Raw genomic sequence first — 25,580 nt, 5'->3', positions numbered from 1 at the left:
GCCGGTAACTGTAGCTCCGATTCGACCCCTAGCCTGGGAACTTCCATATGCCACAGGTGTGGCCCTAAAAAGAAAAAAAAAAAAAAAAAAAAAGAAGAGAGAGATCTAGCCTGGTATTCAGGTATGTATGGTGTTGGAGCTAAGTGGAGCTAGATTCAAACCCTAGCCCTGCTATTTGCCTTCTGGGCAATCTGAAACTGAGTTGAATGTGTACAATTACTTCACAAGTGTTTCATTTTTCCATAATACTATTTTTTTTTATGACCACACCCATGGCATATGGAAGTTCCCAGGTAGAGGTCCAATTGGAGCTGCAGCTGCAGGCCTACACCACAGCCACAGCAACATGGGATCCGAACCGAGTCTGTGATCTACACCACAGCTCACAGCAATGCCAGATTCCTGATCCACTGAGTGAGGCCAGGGATAGAACTTGTGTCCTCAGGGATGCTAGGTTTGCTAACTGCTGAGCCACGGCAGGAACGCCCCATATACTATCTTTTTAATAATCTGGTGAATGTTATTATATTTATAGTTGTACAACTATCATTACAACCTAATGTGAGAACATTTCCATCATATATTGTTGCAAACCGAAATATACTTTCTTCTTTAGTTGCTGGCCCAACACTGGAGACTTTCGTGGGAGCTAATATTAACACCATCCTTATCACAAACCTCCTCAGTGGAATGGACTACAACGTGAAAATATTTGCTTCCCAGGCCTCAGGTTTCAGCGATGCTCTGACAGGCGTGGTGAAAACACGTAAGACTAATGTCTGGTCACTTCAGGCCTCACATGTGGTTTTGCTGCATTGTGTTCCCTGTAACTCAACTCCCTGCTTCAACGTGGCTGTCGCTTTTCTTTTCCTCAGCGTTGCCCTTTCTGGATGGATGGTGTTTCATGGAAAGAAAGGTGTGCTCCTGACTCAGGGCTGTAGGTGCTGTAGTTCAGAGTTCTAGTTGGCAGGCGGAATGTCAGAACCTGGAGTTCAAATATACTTGATGGTGGTGGATGGGATTTCCTTCTGGAAAGTCTTTGCTGGTATTTTTCAAATTAGGTGAAAATTTCCAACCAGCCTATAGCCTGATGCTGCCAAAGCCAATCAAAGTGGAGCCAGGGGAAGTTTGCCTTTTTGCCAAACCTTGCCCATCCCCCCACCCCATCCATAAAAGATACTTGCACCGCTCCAGAGACTTTTTTCTTTATCTTTCAAGGGTTTACATGCTGTCTGCACCCCATCTGGGACTTCTCCTTGGCATACACCCCTCGCAGACACCTATGGCATAATACAGTGTTTTCCAAACTCCAGCACATATGTTCCATATTCCTGATATTTGTTATGCTTCCACACCATCTGTTTAATATATTTCTTTAAATTGACTTACCGTTTTTTTTTTTTCACTTAAATGCTTTCAAAACCCACATAATTATTCTAAACAGAAAACCAATATTTTTAATACATGTTAAAGATAATACATAAAGGAGATCCCTGGTGGCTCAGCGAGTTAAGGACCCAGCATTGTCACTGCTGTGGCTCTGGTTACTCCTGTGGTGAGGGTTCAGTCCCTGGCCTGGGAACTTCCACATGCCATGAGTGTGGCCAAAAAAAGAGATAATGCTTAAATGACACAAATAAAAATGGTTTGGCTGTGTGATCATTGCAGGTATCTTGAGTGCTGTCAACAGTACCTGCCCCACACTTGAGAATGATAGTGATGGTTAATCGAAAGTATAAGCCTTAAATGTTCTACTTATTAGCTGAGGACTTGAGCAAATTACTTAACTTCTTGGAGCCCAAGTTTTCTCAACTCTAAAATGAAGACAGTAATAACCATTTACAGGCTACTTGGGAAGATTAATGAAATAATATATGAAAGGTGTCTGCCATAGGGCAATTGCTCTATGAATAACCACTATTATTATTGTAATAATTGTGCCTTATGCATTTGGCCCATCTCTCACTTTCATTATTAATCAGGTAATTAATCCAGTGAAAGGATTTATGCAAGAATGGGGCATATATTACACTAAATCCCAAGCCATCTATCTTCCCCTTTCATTAGAGGAAGCTTCCTGAATTCTCTTTTATGGACTGTCTTTTATGGAGATTTTAAGGGCTCGATATGGAGTCAGTTTCACCTCAAAAGAAATCGTCTCCATCTTTAACAGATCTAGGAAGCTTTTAGCCTGTGGTTCTGATCTCCATCATACTTAGTTGTTGAAATGGTACTGTTTTAGGTACTACCTTAACCTCCAAGTCATTTCCCTGCATTGTGCCATTGTAGTAATCCCACATCCTTCCCTGGGTACCCCTCAGAGTCCCCTGTGCATTTCCCCACCCTTTATCTCCTCTCTCCTCTAGTTTACCTTCATTTTCCCTTTTCGATCACCTTTTGTTTCTGTGCTTCTTTTTCTGTCTCTGTGATTTCTTATTGGTCTCTCTTCTCCTTCCTATATCTCTTTCTATCCTCCTTTCTCTGTTCCCCTCTATCTTCTGTTTCACCCTCTCTTCTCTCCTTTAATAAATGTGGTGAGTATTTCAAATATGTTTTTATTGATTTATTTATGTATGGCTGCACCCATAGCATATGGACGTTCCCTGGCCAGGGTTTGATTCCGAGCAGACCTGTGCCACAGCTGCAGCAATGCCAGATCCTTTAACTCACTGAGCCGGGCCGGGGATCAAACCCACACCTCTGTAGCAAGCTGAGCCCCTGCAGTCAGATTCTTAACTCACTGTGCCACAGCGAGAACACCTCCAAATGTATTTTCAAAGACTGAGAGTGTCGAATGTTTTATATTCTATGTCCAAGGTAAAAATTAGATTGATTTGTTATTTGTTTTCTCTCTCTCTTTCTCCCAAGCAAAATAAAACCCCATACAATGACAAATAATTTAAGGTGTTTTTAAAATTTAATGTGGTTATAGAAATCATTATTTATTTCCTTTTTTTTTGTGAGAGTTAGAAAGTTGTTGAATTGACCTTAGGCAAAAAGTTCTTGTGGTTAGTCCATATTATTTTTACTATTTTGAAAAACCACTTTTAAACCCCCTTTTTTTTTTTTTTTTTTTTGCTTTTTAGGGCCATACCTGCAGCTTATGGAAGTTCCCAGGCTAGGGGTGGAATTGGAGCTGTAGCTGCCGGCCTATGCCACAGCTGCAGCAAGGCCAGATCCGAGTGGCGTCTGCGACCTAAACCACAGGTCATGGCAGCACTGGATCCTTAACCTGCTGAGCGAGGCCAGGGACCGAACCCTCAACCTCCTGGTTCCTAGTCAGATTCGTTTCCACTGGGCCAAAATGGGAATTCCCTAAGCTCTTTTTAAATTTGATGAAGTAGCTTAAAGAGAAGGAACAGTATGAAAAAAATGATGCTGATAAAGTCAGAGGTCACTAGAGAAAGTAAATGTTAATTTTCTGCTTTTTCTACTTGGATCTAAGTGATAAAAGTTGAATGTTTAGTGCTCTATTGTATTGGGGAAATAATATTTTTACCGTTTCCCAAAATAAATTCCCTATGAGTCATCTTTGTATATACAGTCTTTGTTCTAAGATTAATAAGAATCTGTGTATTTCTTTTTTTTGTCTTTTGTCTTTTTAGGGCCACACCCATGTCATATGGAGGTTCCCATGCTAAGGGTCAAATGGGAGCTACAGCTGCTGGCCTACGCCACAGCCATAGCAATTCGGGATCCGAGCCACGTCTGTGACCTACATCACAGCTTACAGCAACGCCGGGTCCTTAACCCACTGAGCGAGGTCAGGGATCGAACCTGCAACCTCATGGTTCCTAGTCTGATTTGTTAACCACTGAGCCACAACGGGAACTCCTGTGTATTTCTTTTTATTATTTTAGATGTGTTAAAGCTTTCCTTTTTAAGTTTTCAAAAATTTGTTAATTCTCATTCAGTCGTGTTTTGAAGGCCAGTCTATGTGGAATGCTCCCATTTGAGTAAGACTTCTTCCATTTTGGCTGCTGTGCTCTTTCCTTTTATTTAAACCAGGACTGTCTTTCAGGGGTTGATAAGTACCTATTGTATTTAACTTTTTTTATTATAAAGGTATTATGTATTAATTGCAGAATATTTAAAAACACAAGTAAAAAGGAAAGATTTAAAATTAACGTAATTTCACCATCCATTGCATTTGGTCTTTCTAGAATATCTATTTGTTTGTTTGTTTACAAATGCAAACAAACCTCCACATGACATGGGTGTTTGCAACTGTTTTTTGTTTGTTTGTTTGTTTTTGTTGTTATTGCCTTTTTTAGGGCTGCACTGGTGGCACATGGAAGTTCCCAGGTATGGATCGAATTGGAACCACAGCTGCTGGCCTGTGCCACAGCCACAGCAACTCAGGATCCAAGCCTCATCTGTGACCTACACCACAGCTCATGGCAACACCGGATCCTTAACTCACTGATCAAGGCCAGGGGTCAAATCTACATCCTCAAGGATACTAGTCAGCCTCAGTACCACTGAGCCACAATGGGAACGTCCTGCAACTGCTTTTTAAAACCATGCAATAGTTCTCTTTTGTGCACTAATTTATTGTGACTTGATGGATTTCTCACCAATGACTACGGAACTTTGAACGAGAATTTTACCATGTTAAAGTTAATTTCAGACTTGGGGACATTTGTAGCACTGTCTATAATATGACATAATTATGTTTCCATTTCATTATAGTGTTTTTGGGTGTGACCGACCTTCAGGCAGACCAGATCCAGATGACCAGCTTGTGTGCTCGGTGGCAGGTACAACGTCATGCCACTGCCTACAGGGTAGTTATAGAGTCTGTCCAGGGTAAGTGCAACCCATCACCTATGTTTTTGTCAAGGACTCATGTTCTTAGCTCTGTGTATCACTGTGGGCAGCACACAAGGGACGTTAGTCAAAAGCATTCTTCTTGAGGAGGCAATTTTTTATGTTCCGGATTGTGCGGGATATGGCATCAGAATGGCTGGGTAAGACAATTATTTAGCCTCTCCAAACCTCCATTTTCCCATCTGTAGGTAATGGGTATAACCACAGTGCGATCGCGTGGCATTCTGGGAGGATTAGGCTGAGATAACCCAGGTGGAACATTTGTGACAGTGCTTTGCATATATGAAGCACCCAGGAGAAGTGAGCTGCTCTTCGTGGTAAGAGCTGAATAGCCAGGACTAATAACATATGTTCTTATGATGCTCTTTTATGATGTTCTTCCTTCGGTCTTTACCCTATGGGGATGTAGGTTTACTTTAATGTTTTTTTCTCAGTGATTCTTTTTACTTTTGGGGGTAACGGGGACCAGCAAACACTTATTCAGGAGATGGTGTGATGTCTCTATGCCATCCTGGGTAGGTTCTTCAGCATCACCGTTTTTAAAGTACATCTACAATTTGGGATTTGGTTTCAAAGTTGCAACACTAAAAATGTCTGCTTATGTCCATTAAAAGTATCAAGAACAACACCAAAAGCCTGATTCCCCAAAAGTGAGTTTCCAGGGACTGTTAATCTCCTTTTCACAGTTGTAGCATGGATAATATTCAGAAGATGGAATCAACTAGTGAAAATTACTCTAATCAGATTTGCATTATCAGTAGAAAAATTGCATCTTGCTCTATGGGGGAGACAGAGGAGACACTGAAGGATCTCAGAGGAGCTGACAAGATTGTTAAAGTTTTTTCTTTCAGGACAAATAATCATGGTTTCCCTGTTTAAAAAAGCAGAAGGAGCTAATATTTCAAGTCTGGATAGGACTGAGTTTATTAGGCTACCTCCCTGGCTATAATTACATTCAGAATACAGAACTCTTAATTTGATCCAATCCAGAAAGTGGAAAAGTATAGTTGAGTAGAGTGCTGAGAGCTTGGGAAATACGCTGAAAATCTGAGACCAGAAGCGGAGCATGACAAGAAGAGATTCCTGCCAACATCAACCAAGGCATTGTCTCTGTGATGTGCTAAGTCACTAAGTCTTTGATTCTCTACATGTGATCCTGTATAGATCCCTTTAGCCAGACATTGCCTAAGCAAATGGGCATGGCTTCAATCTGGAATAAACATTGAACAAAAGAAAATCAGGGCAAATCCCATGGACTTTGTGGTGGTATTTATATGATTTATGGGATGCTTAAGCAGAATTAGATGAAAGATGTGCAACTGTTTGAGAAACAGCTATAAAATCTTGAGTTATGTTTCATATATCTTTTTAAGACTAGCTAAGTCACACTTTAATATAGAAGGGTTGACATTTATCACATTTAGTGGTATTTGTTAAGCTTTAAAAGATAAAAGTAACTATAAAAATCACACTTCCAAACGATCACAGAATATTTTTTATTCTGTCACTGAAGAAGCTGACAGGATGAGACATAGGGCCCTATAGATATTTATTGTCTTTTATGAAAAATTTTAATTACATAGATTGACATGATAGCAAAACTGGCTTTATCATGGGATTAATGAAATCCATACTTTTTTTATTAAGTTCTACTTAATAAAATATATATATGTATATTTTTGTCCTTTTGCCTTTTCTAGGGCCGCTTCCCTCGGCATATGGAGGTTCCCAGGTAGGGGGTCTAATTGGAGCTGTAGCCACCGGCCTATGCTAGAGCCACAGCAGTGCGGGATCTGAGCCGCATCTGCAGTCTACACCACATTTCATGGCAACGCCAGATCCTTAACCCACTGAGCAAGGCCAGGGATCGGACCCACAACCTCATGGTTCCTAGTCAGATTCGTTAACTACTGCGCCACGATGGGGAACTCCTAAAAAATATTTTTAATCTTTTTTAAAATGTAAAGGCTTTTTACTTTAGCATATTTGCCAAGTAGCCCTGGAATATCTTATCCGAGGATGTGATTGATGTGTTTGTTATCATTGATCTTGTAGTTTGAAACCTCAATAAGCTCTTTCGGAAGCCAGGATCTTTACTAGCAAACAATAGGAGTCCACATTTCCCTCTTATCTTCCAGTTAAGTTATTTCCCTCCGTATTCTTTTCAGGCTGCCCAAGAACCCTTCTGCTGAGCCTTGACAGTCTCAATTCAGCAGGAATGAACAAAACTGTGGTTCAGTTTATTTTTCAGCATTTATAACTAAGAGATTTATGAACCCCGTGAGCTTACATCTCATTTGCTCAGGTGTCCAACTGAGTATTCGTAACCAACTTATTATTATTAGCCAATATTATTAAGCAACAGACTCTAACCGATGGCCTTAAATGGAGTGCTGGGGTGGGGGAGTGAGTGAGGGGATAGCAGAGGGGAATGTGTTTAAATATTTGAACTTAACATAATTTAGGTCAGGGAATTGTCTTTCCACTTGGGAGTGAGAAGGTATTAGTTCGGTTTCTTTATCTCATGGAGAAATGCAATCATCCTCTTGATCACGGCCTTTGAAGACCTAGTGATCAAGCGCCTCTACTTTCTTGGCTGGATGAGCCCCAGGGCTCCCCCTGTTTTAACTCTGTAATATCGCCCATTGGCTACGTATGCTGTCTCTGCAGAAAATTCAGTCCTTTCCCCTCCCACCCTCCAATCAGAGGAGAAACTAGAGAGAAATGGAACCCACTTCCCCCATGTACTGGAGAAAAGCTTTATACCTGGCTGGCTTCTTTCTGAATGGCTCTGCCAAATTCCCACTGTCTGCCAGGTAATTTTTTCAGTGTGTGTGTTTTAAATTCCCCATGGTCTGGTCATGTGCACTTTTTTTTTCTTTTTTCTTTAGGGCTCCACTTGCAGCATATTGAGGTTCTCAGGCTAGGGGTCGAATTGGAGCTACAGCTGCCGGCCTACACCGCAGCCACAGCAACATGGGATCCCAGCCACGTCCGAGACCTAAACCACAGCTCATGGCAACAATGGATCTCCAACCCACTAGAGAGGCCAGGGATTGAACCCACATCCTCATGGATACCAGTCAAGTTTGTTTCTCCTGAGCCACAATGGGAACTCCTGGTCATGTGCTCTTTTTATTCTGAGATGAAGTCAGAATAAACCACAACTGCTGGTTGACTTCTCTGGGCTTCAGTTTTTCAGAAATTACTTCTTTTGAGTCTTTTTACCTGAGGTCATACCAACACATTTCCAAGGATTTTGTGACTAAAACAGCCAGGCTCCATCATCAGGTTTGTTTGCTTGATTTGTCAATGGCAGAAACATCAATCAATGGGACTTAAGCAAAAGGGTCAGTTTACTGGCCAATATACTGAGAAGTTCACCAGTATCCGGCTTCAGGCTCATCTAAACCTAGGTGTTCAAACAATGTCATGGAGACGAAGCCCTGCTCCCCCTCTGCTCTGCCCTCCTCTGCCTTTATTCTCAACCAGATTGTGAGTTGGCTCCAGTCAGATCCAGAATGACATCCTTCTTGCTTCCAGCTTAATAGTCTTAGTGGAAATAAAACTCCTCTTTCTCAATAATTCCCACAAACATCCAGGAACTGAGTCATATTGGCCTGCTTTGGGGTCACATGCCCCTAAATCTCTCATTGAGTTCAAGGGCATGAAATAAACTGACAGGTGGGACCTGGTTAGCTCTCACCCCCGTATCTGGAGGTGTGGGGGCAGGGCATTCTTATTCAGTCCTTTCCAAATTAAAAAAAAACCAACAACGACAAAAAAAAAAAAAAACACCCAAGTGTGGGGAGGCATGGATTCAAAGAAAGAGAGATTAAATGCAAGACAGGCAAAAACAACAGCTGTCCTCTACCCACGTAAATATTATGACTGTTTTTTTTCATAGCCAAGAAGGAAAAAAAGAAATATTACCAGAAGGATCAAGTCTTGGGAGAGGCCGAACTCAAAAATGTTTTTGAGTCAGGGATCCATTTTCCAAATTAAATTGTAGGCTCTTGGTTAATTGTAGGACAGAGACTTTGGGTTGGTTTTGAATGACACAGAGCTCCATGAGAGCCCCTGTTGGTTCCTCAGATGCTCAAGAGCCCTGTCTCTCGGTCCAGCTGTTTTTGAGTAGCCTCGTGTTGACTATAGAATAGTTACACACCACAGGGGCCACGGTACTGTGATTCCCTCCCAAATCCCAGTAACTGGGTGCATGTCTTTTTAGGTGGATTTTTTTTTTCTTTTTAGGGCTGCACTTGTGGCATATGGAAGTTTCTGGACTAGGGGTCAAATTGGAGCTGCAGCTACGGGCCTCCATCACAGCCACAGCAACTCCAGCTCCAAGCCATATCTGCGACCTATGCCACAGCTTGCAGCCACCCTGGATCCTTCACCCATGAGCAAAGCCAAGGATGGAACCTGCATCCTCATGGATACGAGTTTGGTTCTTAACCCGCTGAGCCACAAGGGAAACTCCTTTAGTGGGATTTTTTTAAGTTTCAAAGGATGTTCATTTTGTCTTCTGTCTTTTGGTATTGAAATGTCAATTCATTGAAATGCTCTGCTATTCATTAACAAGGAAAGAGAACGGCAGCATAGTGGAGAGCCTACCTGAGGAGGAGCCAGATTAAAAAAAAAAAAAAAAAAGATCGTATGCAACAAAACTTATTCTCAAGATGAGATGAGAACTTTGGGAGGCAGTGGTATTATGTTTGGGGATCAGGGTATTTGGAAGACCTGGGGAGTGGAAGCATAGATCATAAACTTCCAGCTGAGCATCCTGGATCCTGGATATGCTTTGCCTGTGGATCTTGGTAACTCCCCATAGGACATTTTGATGAGTCAAGTTGGTGGCATGATAATCTGTATGATAATAACCCGGAGAATGCTTTTAACTTTGCTTCATAAGAGGGAATGCACAACGACAGATTTTTGTCCCCTGGTCCAAAACATAAATTTAACTCCTGGCTTTTGGCACAAAGGGTTGAGGAAATTAGTCATCGTTTGATCGGTTTAAATGTTTTTCTTTAAGGCAAAGCCATTAGGCCTGAATCACATATGCCAAAACCAACTAGGATATACCTCCATTCATGGAACCCCTCTTTGTTAGCATTGGGATCAAACCGATACTGTTTCCCATAAATGTTACAGTGCCTGTTCCAGTTTTCCAATGATTTGTAGATTTTTCTGTTGTTTTTGTTGTAGCGGTGAAACCCATTTATATTCTGGTGCCAAAGGCTTGTAAAATGTATGAGTATTCACGAGAAATAGAGGAAATGACAGAAAAGCACACTACTAGAATTGATTCCTGGAGAGTCCCGGAAGCTTTTGTGGAGATAAAGATAATCTATGCAAAGAATTTAGGACATGTTTGTCTTTCACGTGGTTCTCAGGAGATGGAGGAGGCTCCTAAGAGTGGTTGATGATCAGAGAGAAGCAGCTATGATGGGGTTCTGAGCCTGGGAATCCCAGCCTGAACTTCACATTGGCAAAGCAGAGGGCAGGGTTGACTCATATTTTCTTACTATTAAACTTCTTTCGTGGCAATATATAATCTCACAAACACTCTAACAACTTTTTTATTTCATCGTTTTTTATAATATATGGTAAAGAAAATACTGTGGTAGACCTAAGTCATTCCAAGCAAATATATTACTAAAGATTATATTATAAAGTTCACTTTTGAAACTCTCGAGTTTCACAATTATAAAAATAAATTTCGAATTTCATTTAACAAATGACCTTAATTTAGTTATATTTTTTAAAAAAAATCAGGATTTGCCCATAGACAAAATTTTAAATGACATATCATTTTTGTTCTGACACGTGCCTTATAGTAAATATATTTTTGTTCACGTATGTATTTAAACTGTAGATGAAAATGTAACAGGTATTACACTTTTAAAATAGACAATAATCACTAGTTAACATATTCACTCGTTTTTTTCTTTTTATGGCCACACGCCCTGTGGCATATGGAAGTTCCTGTGCCATGGACTGAATCCAACCTTCAGCTGTGACCAGAGCCACAGCTGCAGCAATGCCAGATCCTTGAACCACTGCGGCACTGAGGATTATACTCAAACCTCCCCAACAACCCAGGCCACTGCAGTCAGATTCTTAACCCACTGCACCACAGCGGGAACTCCGACATTTTCACGTTTTATGCTTAAAAAAACAACTGGTATTTTTTAATATTTTCTACAGTATATTTATATTAATAAACGATAAATAACATTTCACAGGAGTTCTTTTTAAGCACAAAATTACATGTGTAATGTTTAATCACTGTAGCTTTTAAGCATGATTTTTAAATTCTTAGAAATAAAGCTACATAAAACTTTGACTGGAAGGATGAAATTTATAAATCAGATGAAAATCAGTCTAGAGGGAAATTTGCATGGTGTATTTTTTCTTTTTTCATGGTCGCAGCGATTTTGCTTTTTAACCAATTATTCATGTAGTTAAAAAATGATAATAGGAGTTCCCATGGTGGCTCAGTGTTTAATGAACCTGACTAGTATCCATGAGGATTTGGGTTCGATCCCGGACCTCATTCAGCGGGTTAAGGATCCGGAGTTGCTATGGGCTGTGGTGTAGGTCGCAGATGCAGCTCAGATCTGGCGTTGCTGTGGCTGTGGTGTAGGCTGGCGGCTGCAGCTCTGATTCAACCCCTAGCCTGGGCACCTCCATATGCTGTGGGTGTGCCCCTAAAAAAAACAAAATAATAATAATAATAATGATGATAATGATAATAATAAGCACACTATGCCTATGAAGAAAACCCATTTGAAATTCCTCTGTAATGAAAGCCACCAAGTTAGGCTGCCCACGTTGAATGGAGTCATAAAGCACTTAGCCATGAGGACTGATCTCCCTAGCTATCATGCTTGCCAATTTCATATGCACTCAGCAGCTCTCAAACTGTTTTGTTTTGAAACAAATCGTATATTTAACTCACATTATTTTCTGTTGTGTTAACGGAAATGAAAGCAACATCCTTTGAGACGGGGCTTTGAAGGTCTGAATTTACATTTAAATTCTGCACCTTAGTGTATGCACAAACTTGTCTGGCCTCCAGTTTCTTGTCTTTCAGTTGGGGAAAACCATAAATATTATAGGGATCAAATGAATTCATATATATAAGATCCTTAGACTAGGGCCTGGCACGTGGTAAATGCTCACTAGATATCGACCATTATTACTTTGGCTGTTATTTTGGTCATTAAATACCAGGCACAGAACCTGGTATGAGAGTAAGCGCTCAGAAAATGATTAGTATAATTAATCCGGCTTTGCCCAGACTCCAAGCCCTAGAGCAGGCACTAACTCTTTCAGGAAGGCAAAGCAATTTTTCCTGTGGGGATGGGCATGGAGAAAATAGCCAGCAGCTCGTCAGGCCTTCTAAGTTCTTTGTGTCTCTGCCACGGCAGAGACAGGACAGAGAAGGTGGGATATGGAAAAGATTGTGTGTGACATGTCTCCTTGGCACCACAAAAAGAACCTTGAAACCAGGAGTTGGAAGACTGAGTTTTATGGCATGTATGGTCCTAAGCCACTTAAGCACCATGTCCTATTTCCTTAATTATGATTTTAAAAGAATTTTTTTTTAAAAAAGATCTTTAAAGTGAATCCAAGGAATTTGGAAAGCCTCTTCTAAGCTCCCTCGGAGTCTCCTTTGCTATTGAAAGAAGGCGTGAATGTCAGTTAAAAGTCAAGACTGAGAGGTGGGACTCGGACCGTCTGGGGACACCCCCGCTGTCCCAGTGCTGCTTCAAGCACTTGCTTGCATTTGTGGGAGCTTTGCACACAACCTGGACACATGGACAAAGCTTCTGGGATTCTGGAAGCCCACCCCTTGGCCCACAGCCATGAAGACTGCTTAGAACCTTAGTTTCTAACCCTCTACTTATATCTTTAGACCACTGCCAAGAAGGATGTCCTTTTGTATGGTAATAAGCTGTATCTTTTTATGTCGATTTTTATTTGTTTGACTGTGTTCTGGAAAATCACATTAAATAAAAAGAAATGTTTTAAAGATAAGTATACTCACCTCCCTACCTGTCCAATAGATCAATTGAGATGTGTACATCTAATTATAAACATTACCAATTCTCTGTTTGTTAGAGGAAGTTGACTGATAAGGTGAGACTTATTAGTCTCTTTTATGCACATATAAGTGATTTTCAATTATTAAAAAAATCAGTGCCTGTCATAACTCTTTAAAAAAAATAACACCTCAAACAAGTTTAATTCATTCTGGAGAAATCTGAATAGGTCATCCCTATGAAGCATTTTAGAAGCAAATTATCTACTGATGGCTGTTTTTTAAAAAAATGTCATATATGTGTGTTTTGTTTTGTTTTGATTGCAGATACACAAAAGCAAGAATCCACTCTAGGTGGAGGAACAACCAGGCATTGCTTCTATGGACTTCAGCCTGATTCACAATATAAAATCAGTGTTTACACAAAGCTTCAGGAGATGGAGGGACCCAGTGTGAGCATAATGGAAAAAACAAGTAAGTCAACCGTGTTGTTTCCTGATCCCTGTCTCCGTGAACGAACAATATTTTAGGCATCTTGTTTTGCTTGAAAAATCTTTTTCTATTTAGAAAAATATTAGCCTTTGCTATCTAGGAATATCTGTAATATAAGTTGTGCTTGTCTCATCGAGTCCCAGAATTCATTGGCTGTGGCCCACTGATGTCATCTTTATGGCTTTTTGCCATCCTCCCGATGTTGTCGCAAGGGACCAGAAGGCCATATGATGGCAAAGTGCTTGAAACAATGGCCTATATTGTGATCTATTTCCATTAGGAATGTTTGTGGTATGTGGAGTGTGAAATGAAGTGTAAGGACTGGGTCCCAACCTTAAAACAATGACATATTCCTACAGCCATGAGGTGGGAAGGGAGCCAAGATGTTCCAACTGGCTGACCCTAGACTTGCCTACTTAAGAGACTTCGGTGCTTTTTCCAAGCTGGCTGAAAAGCTGATGCACTGAAGGGAAAGGCAAAGGATAACATGAAAACAAAGCACTTTTTACATCTTCTAAAGAGCAAGGATGCTGTCAACTTCTTGATATGGATTTGAATCAAGGATTCCTGACCTAGAGGTCACAAACATTAAAATGACTTGAATTGTAGTGAATTCTGGGGGGCATTTGTGTGTCCCCGATCCAGTATCTTGAACTTAAACTTGAAATCCCTGAAGATTAATGTCTGAAAAGGTGGTAGCCCCTCTACCATGTTCTGATGTTTAGAAAGTTCTACTACCCATGTCTTTCAGTTGCCCTGCATCAATATATGACCTTCAGACAAAGAAGGTGAAATCATAGTTAACTGAATCATCTACTTTTTTTTCCTAACACAAAGATTTTACTTCATAACACTCACATAGTCAATAGTTTACATTACACATGTGCTTTTGAGGTGTAATTTACATTCCATAAAATTCATCCATTTTAAGTGTACAATTCAGTGTTTTTGTTTTTGTTTGTCTTTTGTCTTTTTAGGGCCATACCCACGGCATATGGAGGTTCCCAGGCTAGGGGTCTAATCGGAGCTGTAGCTGCCAGCCTGCACCACAGCCACAGCAATGCAGGATCTGAGGCGCATCTACGACCTACACCACGGCTCACGACAACGCCGGATGCTTAACCCACTGAACAAGGCCAGGGACTGAATCCTCAACCTCATGGTTCCTAGTCAGATTTGTTTCTGCTGCGCCATGACAGGAACTCCTACAATTCAGTGATTTTTTTTTTCAGTACATTTAAAGTGTTGTGCAACGATCACCGCAATCCCATGTTACAGCATTCGCATCAATCCAAAGAGATCTTTCATGCTCGTTCAACAGAGAGACCTCTTTCCCACAGTCTGCCCAGGCAGTTTACTTTCTTGTCTTCTACATTTGTCTTTTCTAGACATTCCATATCAATGGGAATATGTAAGATGTAGCTTTTTGCATCTGGCATATTTCACTTAGCATATTTTTGAGCTTTATCCATGTTGAAGAATATATCAGTGGTTAGTTTTTTATTGCTCATTAGAATTTGTTTTATGGATAGAGGATTATGTAATTTCAAAATTAGTACGAGCCTGGTAGTGCATAAGATTTAGAGTCTGGAGTTCCCTGGCCTAACAGTTTAAGGATCTGGTGTTGACACTGCTGTGGCAGGAGATCAATCCCTGGTGTGGGGAAAAAAAAAAAAAAAAAAGATTTCAAGTTCAACAGGTCTGATTGGAGTTCTGTTTAGTGCTGTGGGCTTGAGCAAGTCAGTATCTCTGAGCTACTTTTTGCTTATCAATATAATTAAATACCTAAAAAGTTACACTAAATTGTCAATAAGGGCTTATCTGAGAAACTAGAAAATTAATAAAATTAAATACCTACTCTCTTACCTCCTTTGGTGGCAGTAAAGATCCAATGAAAAGAGCCTGCTGAGGAACTTTTCAGCCTGTCTCCTATGGAACAAGTACTTTTGTTATCACCGTGACCATCTTGCCTGAAAGTCACAAACCGATGGCCATGGTGTTAGTTCTTACAATCAATGGTGTTTTCTCTGGGTCTTTTTTTTGGGGGGGGGTGAGTTTTAAAGTATTCTGGAAAATTCATGGAGTTCCCATTGTGGCTTAGTAGATTAAGAACCCAACCAGTAGCCAGGAGGATATGGGTTCTATCCCTGGCTTTGCTCAGTGGGCTAAGAATCTGGTGTTGCCACAAGCTATGGTGTAGGTTGCAGATGTGGCTCAGATCTGGCATTGCTATGGCTATGGCATAGGCTGACAATTCCAGCTCCAATTCGACCCCTAGCTTGGGAACTTCCATATGCCATGGGTGTGGCCCTGCAAAGCAAAAAAAAAAAAAAAAAAATCAAAACATCTGACGATACAGGGCACATATATTCTCATGGTGCTAGTCTACGGAAACGCAGTAACTGCTGTCTCTTTTAGACGTATATGTGCTCTCAAGTTTGTTATTCCTTAAATGTTTAGACTAAGTCCTGTCTCACATTCGTTACTCTCCTGACCTCTAAAAATATTTGAGTTTGGGGCCCCTGGTCTGCTTTGACTTCCCCTAACCTTAACCTCACAACTGTTAACTACCCATCAAGGGTGAGTTTGGAAAGCTCTGATGTAAATGTTTTCCTTCTGTTGGGAACATCTGTCATCCTAGAGTTTCTACACACTGGCTTTAGTTCAGCCTTCGGAAGCAATGCAGATCAAGACTGTTCCCTCTTCCATGTGACAGCTTCTCACATACTGGAAGATGGGGACCATCTGTATGCCACATAGAGAACATAAACACGTGTCACCCATGCATGGTGGTTCTTCTTATCCAAGAGATTCTCAGGCCAGATGTTCTGACCAAACATGTTGATCTGGCTGCCACAGCCGTTCACTCACTTTGTTCTTAATTTATTGACTGAACTGAGGATATGCCTCAGTTTTTTACATTAAAGAAAATGCAAAATCGGAGTTCCTGTTGTGGTTCAGCAGGTTAAGAACCAACTAGTATCCTTGAGGATACATGTTCAATCCCTGGCTTTGCTCAGTGGGTTAAGGATCCAACGTTGCCACAAGCTGCAGTGTAGATCACAATGTGGCTCAGACCCCGCATTGCCGTGGCTGTGGTGTAGGCCAGAAGCTGCAGCTCCAATTCGACCCCTAGCCTGGGAATGTCCATATGCTGCAGGTGGGGCCCTAAAAAGAAAAAAAGAAAAGATAAAAGAAAATGCATAATTATAAAGATGACCCACTATTTCCACAGACTTTAGGAAAAATAAATCTGGCTTTAGAAGCATGTTTAGAGTGCTTTCAAAAAAGTTTTGCAATCCTAGTTTTAATATTAAAATTTCTCAAAGTTTTTACTTTTGAAAAATTTGTTTCAAAAAATTACCTGTAAAAGATAAAAGTGAAAATGTTAACTAGTGATTTTTGTCTATTTTAAAAGTGTTAACACCTGTTAAATTTCTGTCTGTAGTGTAAATACATACGTGAACAAAAATATATTTGCTATAAGGCACATGTTGGAACAAAAATGTTATGTCATTTAAAATTTATAATAATGCAGCCATGGGTAGAAAGTGCATTGTCGTGTTCCCTCTTCCCTCATTTTTCCTTCCCAGAAATACTCATTTATATCAGCTTGGTCTCCTTCAAGAAATTATACCTGGTTTTCTTTTATATATATATATAATATAATGGAATTTATTTCACATGCTGATTAATCTCAAAATTTTTCCATATTAGTAATATACAGTTACCTCATTCCTTTAAATGTTGAATTACTTTACTCAAATAATGTTCTTTTATTGGCTCTTAGAATTGGAAGAGACCTTAAAATTCATCTCTTCCAATCTTCCTGCCAGTGAAAAACTTCCCTTTACCACATTCCCAGCAAACATTCTGTCTGAGCTCAAATCCTTCCAGCTATTTCGTGCCTACTGTCTCCTTCTGTGTGAATGGCTATGATTAGTTGAGGGTTTTCTCTCATATTAAACTGAGATAATAAAAAGACTTTTCTCAATTTTTCATACATCTTTAGCACCAAATAGAATGAAAAAAACATATGTGAAAAAATAACATTCAGATGTTTACCCAATGATGCCATCACTTCCTAGTGCCTTGCCACCCAAATTGGCGTGGAAGTCACTGCTCTAATGTAACTCTACCCATGACCCTTGACCCAACCACACCTCCACATATTATACAGACTTCTCAGCCCGTGTCATGTAGGTTGAACAGATCTGGACATCTGTAGCTTCTCACTGTCCTTCCATTTGGTTCTCAGAACTGAAAGTTTTCCAGACCCAGCCTGAACAGAATAGAGAGTGAATCAGATTCCTGAGGACCAGTCCCGGGGATGCAGGGTGAAAAGGGGGAAAGTCCTATTGAACATGGACTGATGGTCAGTCCTTAGGCAGGATGGAAATAAAGTTTAATATATGTGTGAAAGCAGCCAGGGACTAATCTGAAATAGGTTGGCAGCGTTCCTACCTTAAATCAGCGTTAGAAGCACCTTGCAGTTGATGCTTTAATTACATTGACTCCCGCTGGGTAAACGGAATTGTGGCAAAATGGCATTTCAAGCCTTCAGGCGGAGGTTGAAGGGGATGGTAGGAACTGATTTTTCGCAGGCGTGGTTGATTTACAGTAGGTACTAAGTTCACTAAATTCTCGCAGAGACAACTGTCAAAATCATTGATTCCCCTGAAGAATTGTGACTCCATGACCCCATTCTCTTTGCCACAGATGAGATGGCTAATGGATGTTATTTCTCCCTCCCCTTTATAGAATCACTTCCTACTCCACCACCTACCTTTCCTCCAACGATTCCACCAGCGAAAGAAGGTAAAAGAATAATATAATCATGATGTGAGTTCAGGTTTTGTATTTCTGTTGGTTTTGTTTGTCCACTTAAAAACCAAGGTATTAATAAAAGATATTTTTCTCCTTAATACACATGCTTGTTAAACCCTTGTGAGGTATAAACTTATAATGAGTGAGAAATAAGAGATAGAGATCTAATGTGTACTATAATGAATCTAGGTAACAATATTGTGCTATAATTATATAATGGGATAGAGGTGCTAAGTATCACTACATCATATTTAGTGAGTGATGCAGTGATATCTAACACCATATCTAGGGGCTAAATATTCAACCATGTTACAGTATATCAGTGCATCAAAGTAATATGCTATATGTTTAAAATCTATGCAGTGTTATATGTCAAATATATTCAGTGAAAATCTATCTCATAGATCCTGTATACTCAGCATAGATTTTCTGAGGATTTCTTCACATTCATTTCGTTAAAAATAGCAGAGTAGGACATGTTTACCAAGGAACCATAAGTTATGTGGTTTGTGAGTGAGAATGTAGTTTATAGTTCAGTGGATGAGAGTAACAGTTTTCCAGCTTACCTGTGAAAATACCTCTTCCAGTTTTTTTTTTCTACTTCATCGTAAGAGTTTCTCATCACCTCTCACCTGAGCCATTAAGGAATTTTCTAAAAAAAAACTTCCAAACACAGTAGCGATTTTTAATGTTTTTATTCTGTTAAGGAACATTTATTAACCCTCCTCTTCATCCCCAAAACTGTTATGCTTGGAATACAATAACAATCTATGGTTGCTGCTCTCTGCTTAATTTCAGGCTTGCAAGAGAAATAAATGCTTGCCTAGATAATTACCAGCAAAGGATGTGAGTTAGAAAATGGGACTTATGCTATGGTAGCCCCAAAATGAGAATAATTAATGCTGCTGCAGGTTAATTACCTGTAAAGAAGGAGGAGAAATTTGATTTACATTTTGAAGAATGAATTTCACAGATAAATAATGGAGAGATGAACACCCAAGGTCATGGCGTGATCTAAGTGCATAATGAGTTTGGGGAACCACAAGTGAAAAGGTGCAAGTTGAGTTATGAAGTGGTTTGTGTGCCTGAAGAAGGAGGCTTTATCCTATAGGACATGGTGAACCATGAAGAGTTTTATGAAGGGAGGGTAACCTGCAGAAATCCATGTTTGAGAAAGATAACCTTGATGAAATGGGGAGGAGGGATTGGGGCAAGAAAGGATAAAGGTAGAGCACATAGTTGGAAGGTGGTTTGGGAAGACTTCCATGCATTTTAATGTACCAGTTATATTGGAGTTTCCATCGTGGCTCAGAGGAAACGAATCTGACTAGCATCCATGAGGATGCGGGTTCGATCCCTGGCCTTGCTCAGTGGGTTAAGGATCTGACATTGCCGTGAGCTAGTGTGTAGGTCACAGACATGGCTCAGATCCCACGTTGCTGGTAGCTGTGGTGTAGGCCAGCAGGTACCAGTTATATATCAGATATAATGAAAAATAAGTTATTCCCACCTTACAGCAGGGTTTGGTCCATACCAAAAGATCCTTGATATTTTGGGGATCATTTGGCCCCGTCTAAAATGTCCATAAGACATCTAGTCCTTGTCAAAAGAGTCTTGATATTTGGTCCAGCCTAAAATCAAATATGCTCATAGACATTTGGATAGGACCAAATTTCAAGAATTTTTTGGTATGAACCAAATGTCTCATGGACATTGTGGCCAGGACCAGATATCCTAGAACGGACAGAAGCTTAGTCAGAAGGATCAGATGCTGGAGAGGGTAGGGGTCAAGGAAACAAAGAGGTAATGAGAAGTTCATGACGATTTTCACTATTGGAACTAAAACAGAATCCTACTTGATGAGTTTACTAGACATTTCTGACACCAACTTTATAGAACTCACTGAGGTCAGAGTATTTTTATTTATAGTGGAGCATGAGTATCATTCAGTCTGCATTCATGAATGGTCATGGGAGACGTGCCATGTGGACGAGTCTATGAGAGTGAGGATTGACATTGTGGAAGCATTGGTCCTGTCGTTTTCATCACAATGGTTTTAGGCAGTGGGGCTTTTCAACTTGAATGCCTTATTCATTTTAGGTTTTATTTGTCCTGAGTGTATTTAATGAAAAAGCCTACAAATTTTTATTATTAAAGTGATACTGAATATTTAGCAAACATGAAGAAATAGGAAAGAGTACAGAGAAGAAAATTAAAAACACAATTTCATATGCCAGAAGTAATTCCTTCATGCATTTTGATTTCTTTTCTTTTTTTTTTCTTTGTTGTATTAAGTGAATTTTTCATTTGGGGTAGAGTTCCAAGTAGATTTTCCTCTCATTTTGAAGATAAAACCTAGCCTAGATTTTAACTGTCCTTGGAAACAGCAAAGTTTTATATATATAAGCTCGTAATGACGGATCTTGTGATCTCTGCAAAATGTTATAAGTCATGGGACTCTTGAGGACAACCTCACAGCTTCCTTATTGTCCCTGGAGTACCAACTCACTTGGAGATGGTTTATTTTACATTGTAAATAGCTTTAAGGGAAGAAAGTTGCACTTAATAAACTAAAAATCAAGTCAGTTTTTTTCCTAAAGAAAGAAGAAAGGTACATTACCACACAGACTATTTGTGTGCAAATGACCTACAAAAAAATTCAGATTATTAAGGACTTAATTGTTTGTTTCGTCGTAAAACAGAGTCCGCTACTGTGATCTACACTAAAAAGGGGGAAGTGGGGCATAGATAACCGGAAATGGCACGTGATACAGGACTGTTAAAAAATGCTTTCAGTGGAATAGGTTTTTGTTAATGTGGGTTTTTTTTGCTTGTTAGTGTGGATTTAGTATTACCTACTGATAACAGAGTGTTCCTGAGCTAGCATTAGTGTTTGCTTTTTGACACGTATGTATCAGTGGGTGGCAGACAGTCATAGAATTTGTGAGCAAGGCTGGAAATAAGAGTAGCTCATGGCCTCAGTCCAAATGCACTTCAAGTTTCAGCTTAATCTGCTTTCAACTGTGTGGCATGCCTTCCCCCTGGAAGCGGAGTCTCTCACGTTATTAACTCAAGAAGCAGAGGGCAGGGTCCACAGAGCAGTAGTTTAGATTACCTTCTCATCAGTAGGCACTGGAGTGTTTGCTGACGCTGCTGTCTCTAAATCACTTTAGTTCCACATTTTCCCCTTCCCTCATTTCTATTCTTTGGGGCTGAGATAGTGGATATTTTTCTCTTTAATTCCACATGTTTGATAGAAGCTTCTTAGTCATGACTAGGAAACTGGCGTATGGGAGAGAAATGATGGTCAGAAAGTATCATGAACAGGAATTTGGAATATGATTTATACTTTTCCTTTAGGAAAGAGCTCTAGAGGGAAACTATTTTCTGCTTTGGTCATTTAATAACTACTCTGTTTTTCCCTTTTTTTCTGACTCAAAATTCTCCTTTGGTCTCCAGTATGTAAAGCTGCCAAAGCAGATCTGGTGTTTATGGTGGATGGATCCTGGAGTATTGGAGATGAAAATTTCAATAAGATAACTAACTTCCTCTATAGCACTGTTGGAGCTTTGGACAAGATCGGTGCAGATGGAACTCAAGTAAGGAGAACAGATCAATCATTAATTCATTCTGTGTATTAAAAAATTATTCCAAGCTATTATGATGGCTAGTTGTCAGGGATTATGGGTAGAGAACTATACTGATTGGATCCAAACCTAAATGAGAGAATAGACAAACTTGGGTTTGGAAGCAGTTACTGGTATCTGATAGAGCTAGAGAAGTTGTTAATTCCCGCCCCCCCTTTTGTCTTGCTAATCCTTAAAAGTTATTGAGTTCAGCAAACTAAGAAAGGTTAGAATGGCCATTTCAGCAGATGTTTCTTCTATATGCTTGGATAGAGTATCTCTTTTAAGGACCATCCCGTATTCTCCTTGCCCTCAAGGACATTAAAATCTTGAAAGAGTTCATGGTCACAGATTACAATAGAACAAGTGGAACAAAACCCACAAATTTATTCATTCAACAAACATTTGCTGAGGACGTAATTTGGTTAGGTACAGAACTGACATAATGGGCATGATAGACAATGGCCCTAATTTCACGGTGTTCATATTCTTAAAGGTAGGGAGAGGAGGAGGGTGAAAAGTAGATATAAATTGACAAATAAATTTATAAAATAGGGATGTGAGCTTTTGAACTGAGGTTTAAATTTACTGGAGGTTATTTTAAATAGCATGGTCAACAAAGGCTTCTTTGAAGAGGTAGCTTCTCAACTGACGTGTGAGAGTAGAATTTCTGGACAGGGAAAATAGGAAGTACAAAGCGCCTAAGATGAGAATGAGTTCTGAGGCTTCAGGTGCTAAAACTTCTGGCTGGAATATAGTGGATAAGCATGTGAGGCAAGGGAGATGGGGGAAGAGATAAGGTAGAAGATGAAGGTAAAGCCAGATCATCTTGACTTTTATTCAAGACTCAAGTCTCAGATCATCTTGAGCCATTGAAGGAATTGGGTATCATCCTAGATGCAATGGGAAGCCACTGAGAAGTTTTAAGGAGAGAAGATCTGATCTGCTTTTTAAAAAGATCATTCTGATTGTTTTGTGGAGTGTGAACCCTAGCAGAGGTGAGAGTGGATGGAGAGAGACCTGTTAAGATGCTGCTCTCATGGTCCAGTGCCAAGATGATAGACGCCTGAAATGAACAGATTGGGAATATATTTTATAAGAATGTCTGAGAAAATTTGGGTGTCAGGTGAATTATAAGAGAGGAACATGCTCAGGCATTTCAGGGAGGAGAAATTTGTTTTGAATAGAGAAATCAGAGAAAGAATCCTAGGGATAATGACATTTTCCAATAGACTTTGACAAACTAACTGGTAGCAGTTGAAGGCTCACAAAACCCAAGAAAGCACTATGAAGACTGTGTTTCCTCCCTTCATCATCCTTCTGAAAAACAAATGAAGCCAATAAATTTGAAATGTCCCCAAAGTTGCACAGGAATAGAAGCAAATTATAGGAAGTGAAATCAGGATGATTTATATTGTAATGATTAAGAACACAGATCTTGAAGCAGAATTACCTGGCCTCAACTGTTGGTTCTGCCAGTGACTGTTCTACTAATCTTACTTGTTCCTTGACTTTGTGTGCCTCAGTTTCCTGATCTGTAAAGTGGTAGAATAGTCGTCATTACTTCACAGGTTTTCTTCATAAAGAAATCCCTGTAAAGAATCCAACTTTGATTCTGTGAACTTTGTCAAGGTAGAAGGCCTAGGCTGCCATTTTTCCATCTGTCAAATGAGATGGCACAAAGCCATCATGCTTTAGGGAGAGACTTTTAAAATAAACAACTTGCTGAAAAGTACGTAGAGAAAAAATGCTAGTGAATGTGTTGTCAGATTTGGTAGGTAACTTGTCTGAAATTTTAAACCAAGGAAATTGTGGGCAGCGTTAAGAAAGAAGTTAAAACTATGGTTGTATGGAGCTTCCCATTGTGGCACAGCAGAAACAAATCCGACTAGGAACCATGAGGTTTCAGGTTCGATCCCTGGCCTCACTCAGTGGGTTAAGGATCCAGTGTTGTCCTGAGCTGTGGTGTAGGTCGCAGACACAGCTCGGATCCTGTGTTGCTGTGGCTGTGGTGCAGGCCGGCAGCTGTAGCTCTGATCGGACCCCTAACCTGGGAACCTCCATATGCTGCAGGAGCAGCCCTAAAAAAGCAAACAAAAACAAAACCAAAAACAACTATGGTTGTAATCATGCTGTAGTGTATACTGTCTGGCCTAGGAGACGTCTACATATATGTAAAAACAAACACATCTTCTCTTTCCAGGTTGCAATGGTTCAGTTCACTGATGACCCCAGGACAGAATTTAAACTGAACACTTACAAAACCAAAGAGACTCTTCTTGATGCAATTAAACATATCTCATACAAAGGAGGAAATACAAAAACAGGTGAGACCAAAAAAGACCCAGCTAAGACCCAAAGTAATTAATTATTACTAATTATCGAAATGACTTCTTTTTGAAGTATAGTAATACAGATTTTAAAAAAAAAGAAAAAGATTTTTCATTGATATAAGAACTTTGTTCCTGCCCTCTCATCTCTAGCAATGCAAAAATGGAAGGGAATGAAACTGAACTGTTGCCTTCCTTTGTTTCAGGAAAAGCAATTAAGCATGTCCGAGATAACTTGTTCACTGCAGAGTCAGGGATCAGAAGAGGCATCCCAAAGGTCATTGTGGTTATAACTGATGGCAGATCACAAGATGATGTGAACAAAATCTCCAAGGAGATGCAATTAGATGGTATGTTTTACATAGATAAGCGAAACAATAAGCATTGTTGTTGTCTAAATATAGATAGTAGCTACCAGTAGTACTCTTTGCATGGTTGTTTTCTAAATACCAAATACATTAGCATGACTTCAATACTTCAAAATCTTTCTTTTCTTTTTGGCCACATCTGCGGCATGCAGAAGTTCCCGGGTAGGGGGATGGAACCCACACCATAGCAGAGACCTGAGTAGCTGCAGTGACAATGCCACTGAAGCAGGATCCTTAACCTACTGAGCCACCAGGGAACTCTTCTAAATCAATCTTTCTTTCTTTCTTTCTTTCTTTCTTTCTTTCTTTCTTTCTTTCTTTCTTTCTTTCTTTCTTTCTTTCTTCTTCCTTCCTTCCTTCCTTCCTTCCTTCCTTCCTTCCTTCCTTCCTTCCTTCCTTCCTTCATTTTAAAATTTTATTGGAGTATAGTTAATTTTCAATGTAATATTAGCATCATGTTTACAGCAAGGCAGATCAGTTACAAATACACATACATCCATTCTCCCGCCACCCCCATAGGTTGTTACAGAACATTGAGTAAACTTCCCTGCACTATACAGAAGGTCCTTGTTAGTTACTCTATTTTATATACAGTGGTGTGTTCATGTTAATTCCATCCTCCCAATTTATACCCTCCCCAACATGATTTCCCCTTTGGAAATCCTAAATTTAATTTTGAAACCTCTGAGTTTGTTTCTGTTTTATAAATAAATAAGTTCTTTTTTTATAATTTGTATTAGATTCCATATATAACTGATATCATGTGATATTCACCTTTCTCTGTCTGGCTTACTTCACTTAATATGGATCTTTCTTAATATTAACTGGATGATGTGATTTTAAAAATACTTTCCAGGTTACAAATCTATTATTTTGCTGTATTTTCCCTAATGCTTTTGTTATATACAGGATGCCCTCTATAAGAAACTCCATCAGTTAAGTGCAATACTATGAAAAGGACCGGGTTAAGGGAGGGGAGGGGACCTGATCACAGCAACTCTTCAGCTTCAGCCTTCTCACCTATCAAATGGAGAATGCAAAATGTGAAGTTTGG

General features: G+C 39.8%; 1 protein-coding gene across 3 annotated transcripts in view; it reads left to right on the top strand.

The window, feature by feature from the left end:
* Positions 1-25,580, top strand: part of COL14A1 (collagen type XIV alpha 1 chain) — a 238,160-nt gene that overhangs the window by 108,780 nt on the left and 103,800 nt on the right. For all 3 annotated transcript variants that reach the window (XM_047783350.1, XM_047783349.1, XM_047783351.1), the window contains exons 22-28: positions 617-766; positions 4,693-4,809; positions 13,211-13,357; positions 18,137-18,193; positions 21,662-21,801; positions 24,032-24,155; positions 24,365-24,508. In XM_047783350.1, the coding sequence (XP_047639306.1) occupies positions 617-766; positions 4,693-4,809; positions 13,211-13,357; positions 18,137-18,193; positions 21,662-21,801; positions 24,032-24,155; positions 24,365-24,508 (879 nt within the window). The remainder of the gene's footprint in view (positions 1-616; positions 767-4,692; positions 4,810-13,210; positions 13,358-18,136; positions 18,194-21,661; positions 21,802-24,031; positions 24,156-24,364; positions 24,509-25,580) is intronic.

Source organism: Phacochoerus africanus, chromosome 6, assembly GCF_016906955.1.
Source record: "Phacochoerus africanus isolate WHEZ1 chromosome 6, ROS_Pafr_v1, whole genome shotgun sequence".
In the NCBI taxonomy this organism is placed as follows: domain Eukaryota; kingdom Metazoa; phylum Chordata; class Mammalia; order Artiodactyla; family Suidae; genus Phacochoerus; species Phacochoerus africanus.
This window is presented reverse-complemented; position numbering and strand designations above follow the sequence as displayed.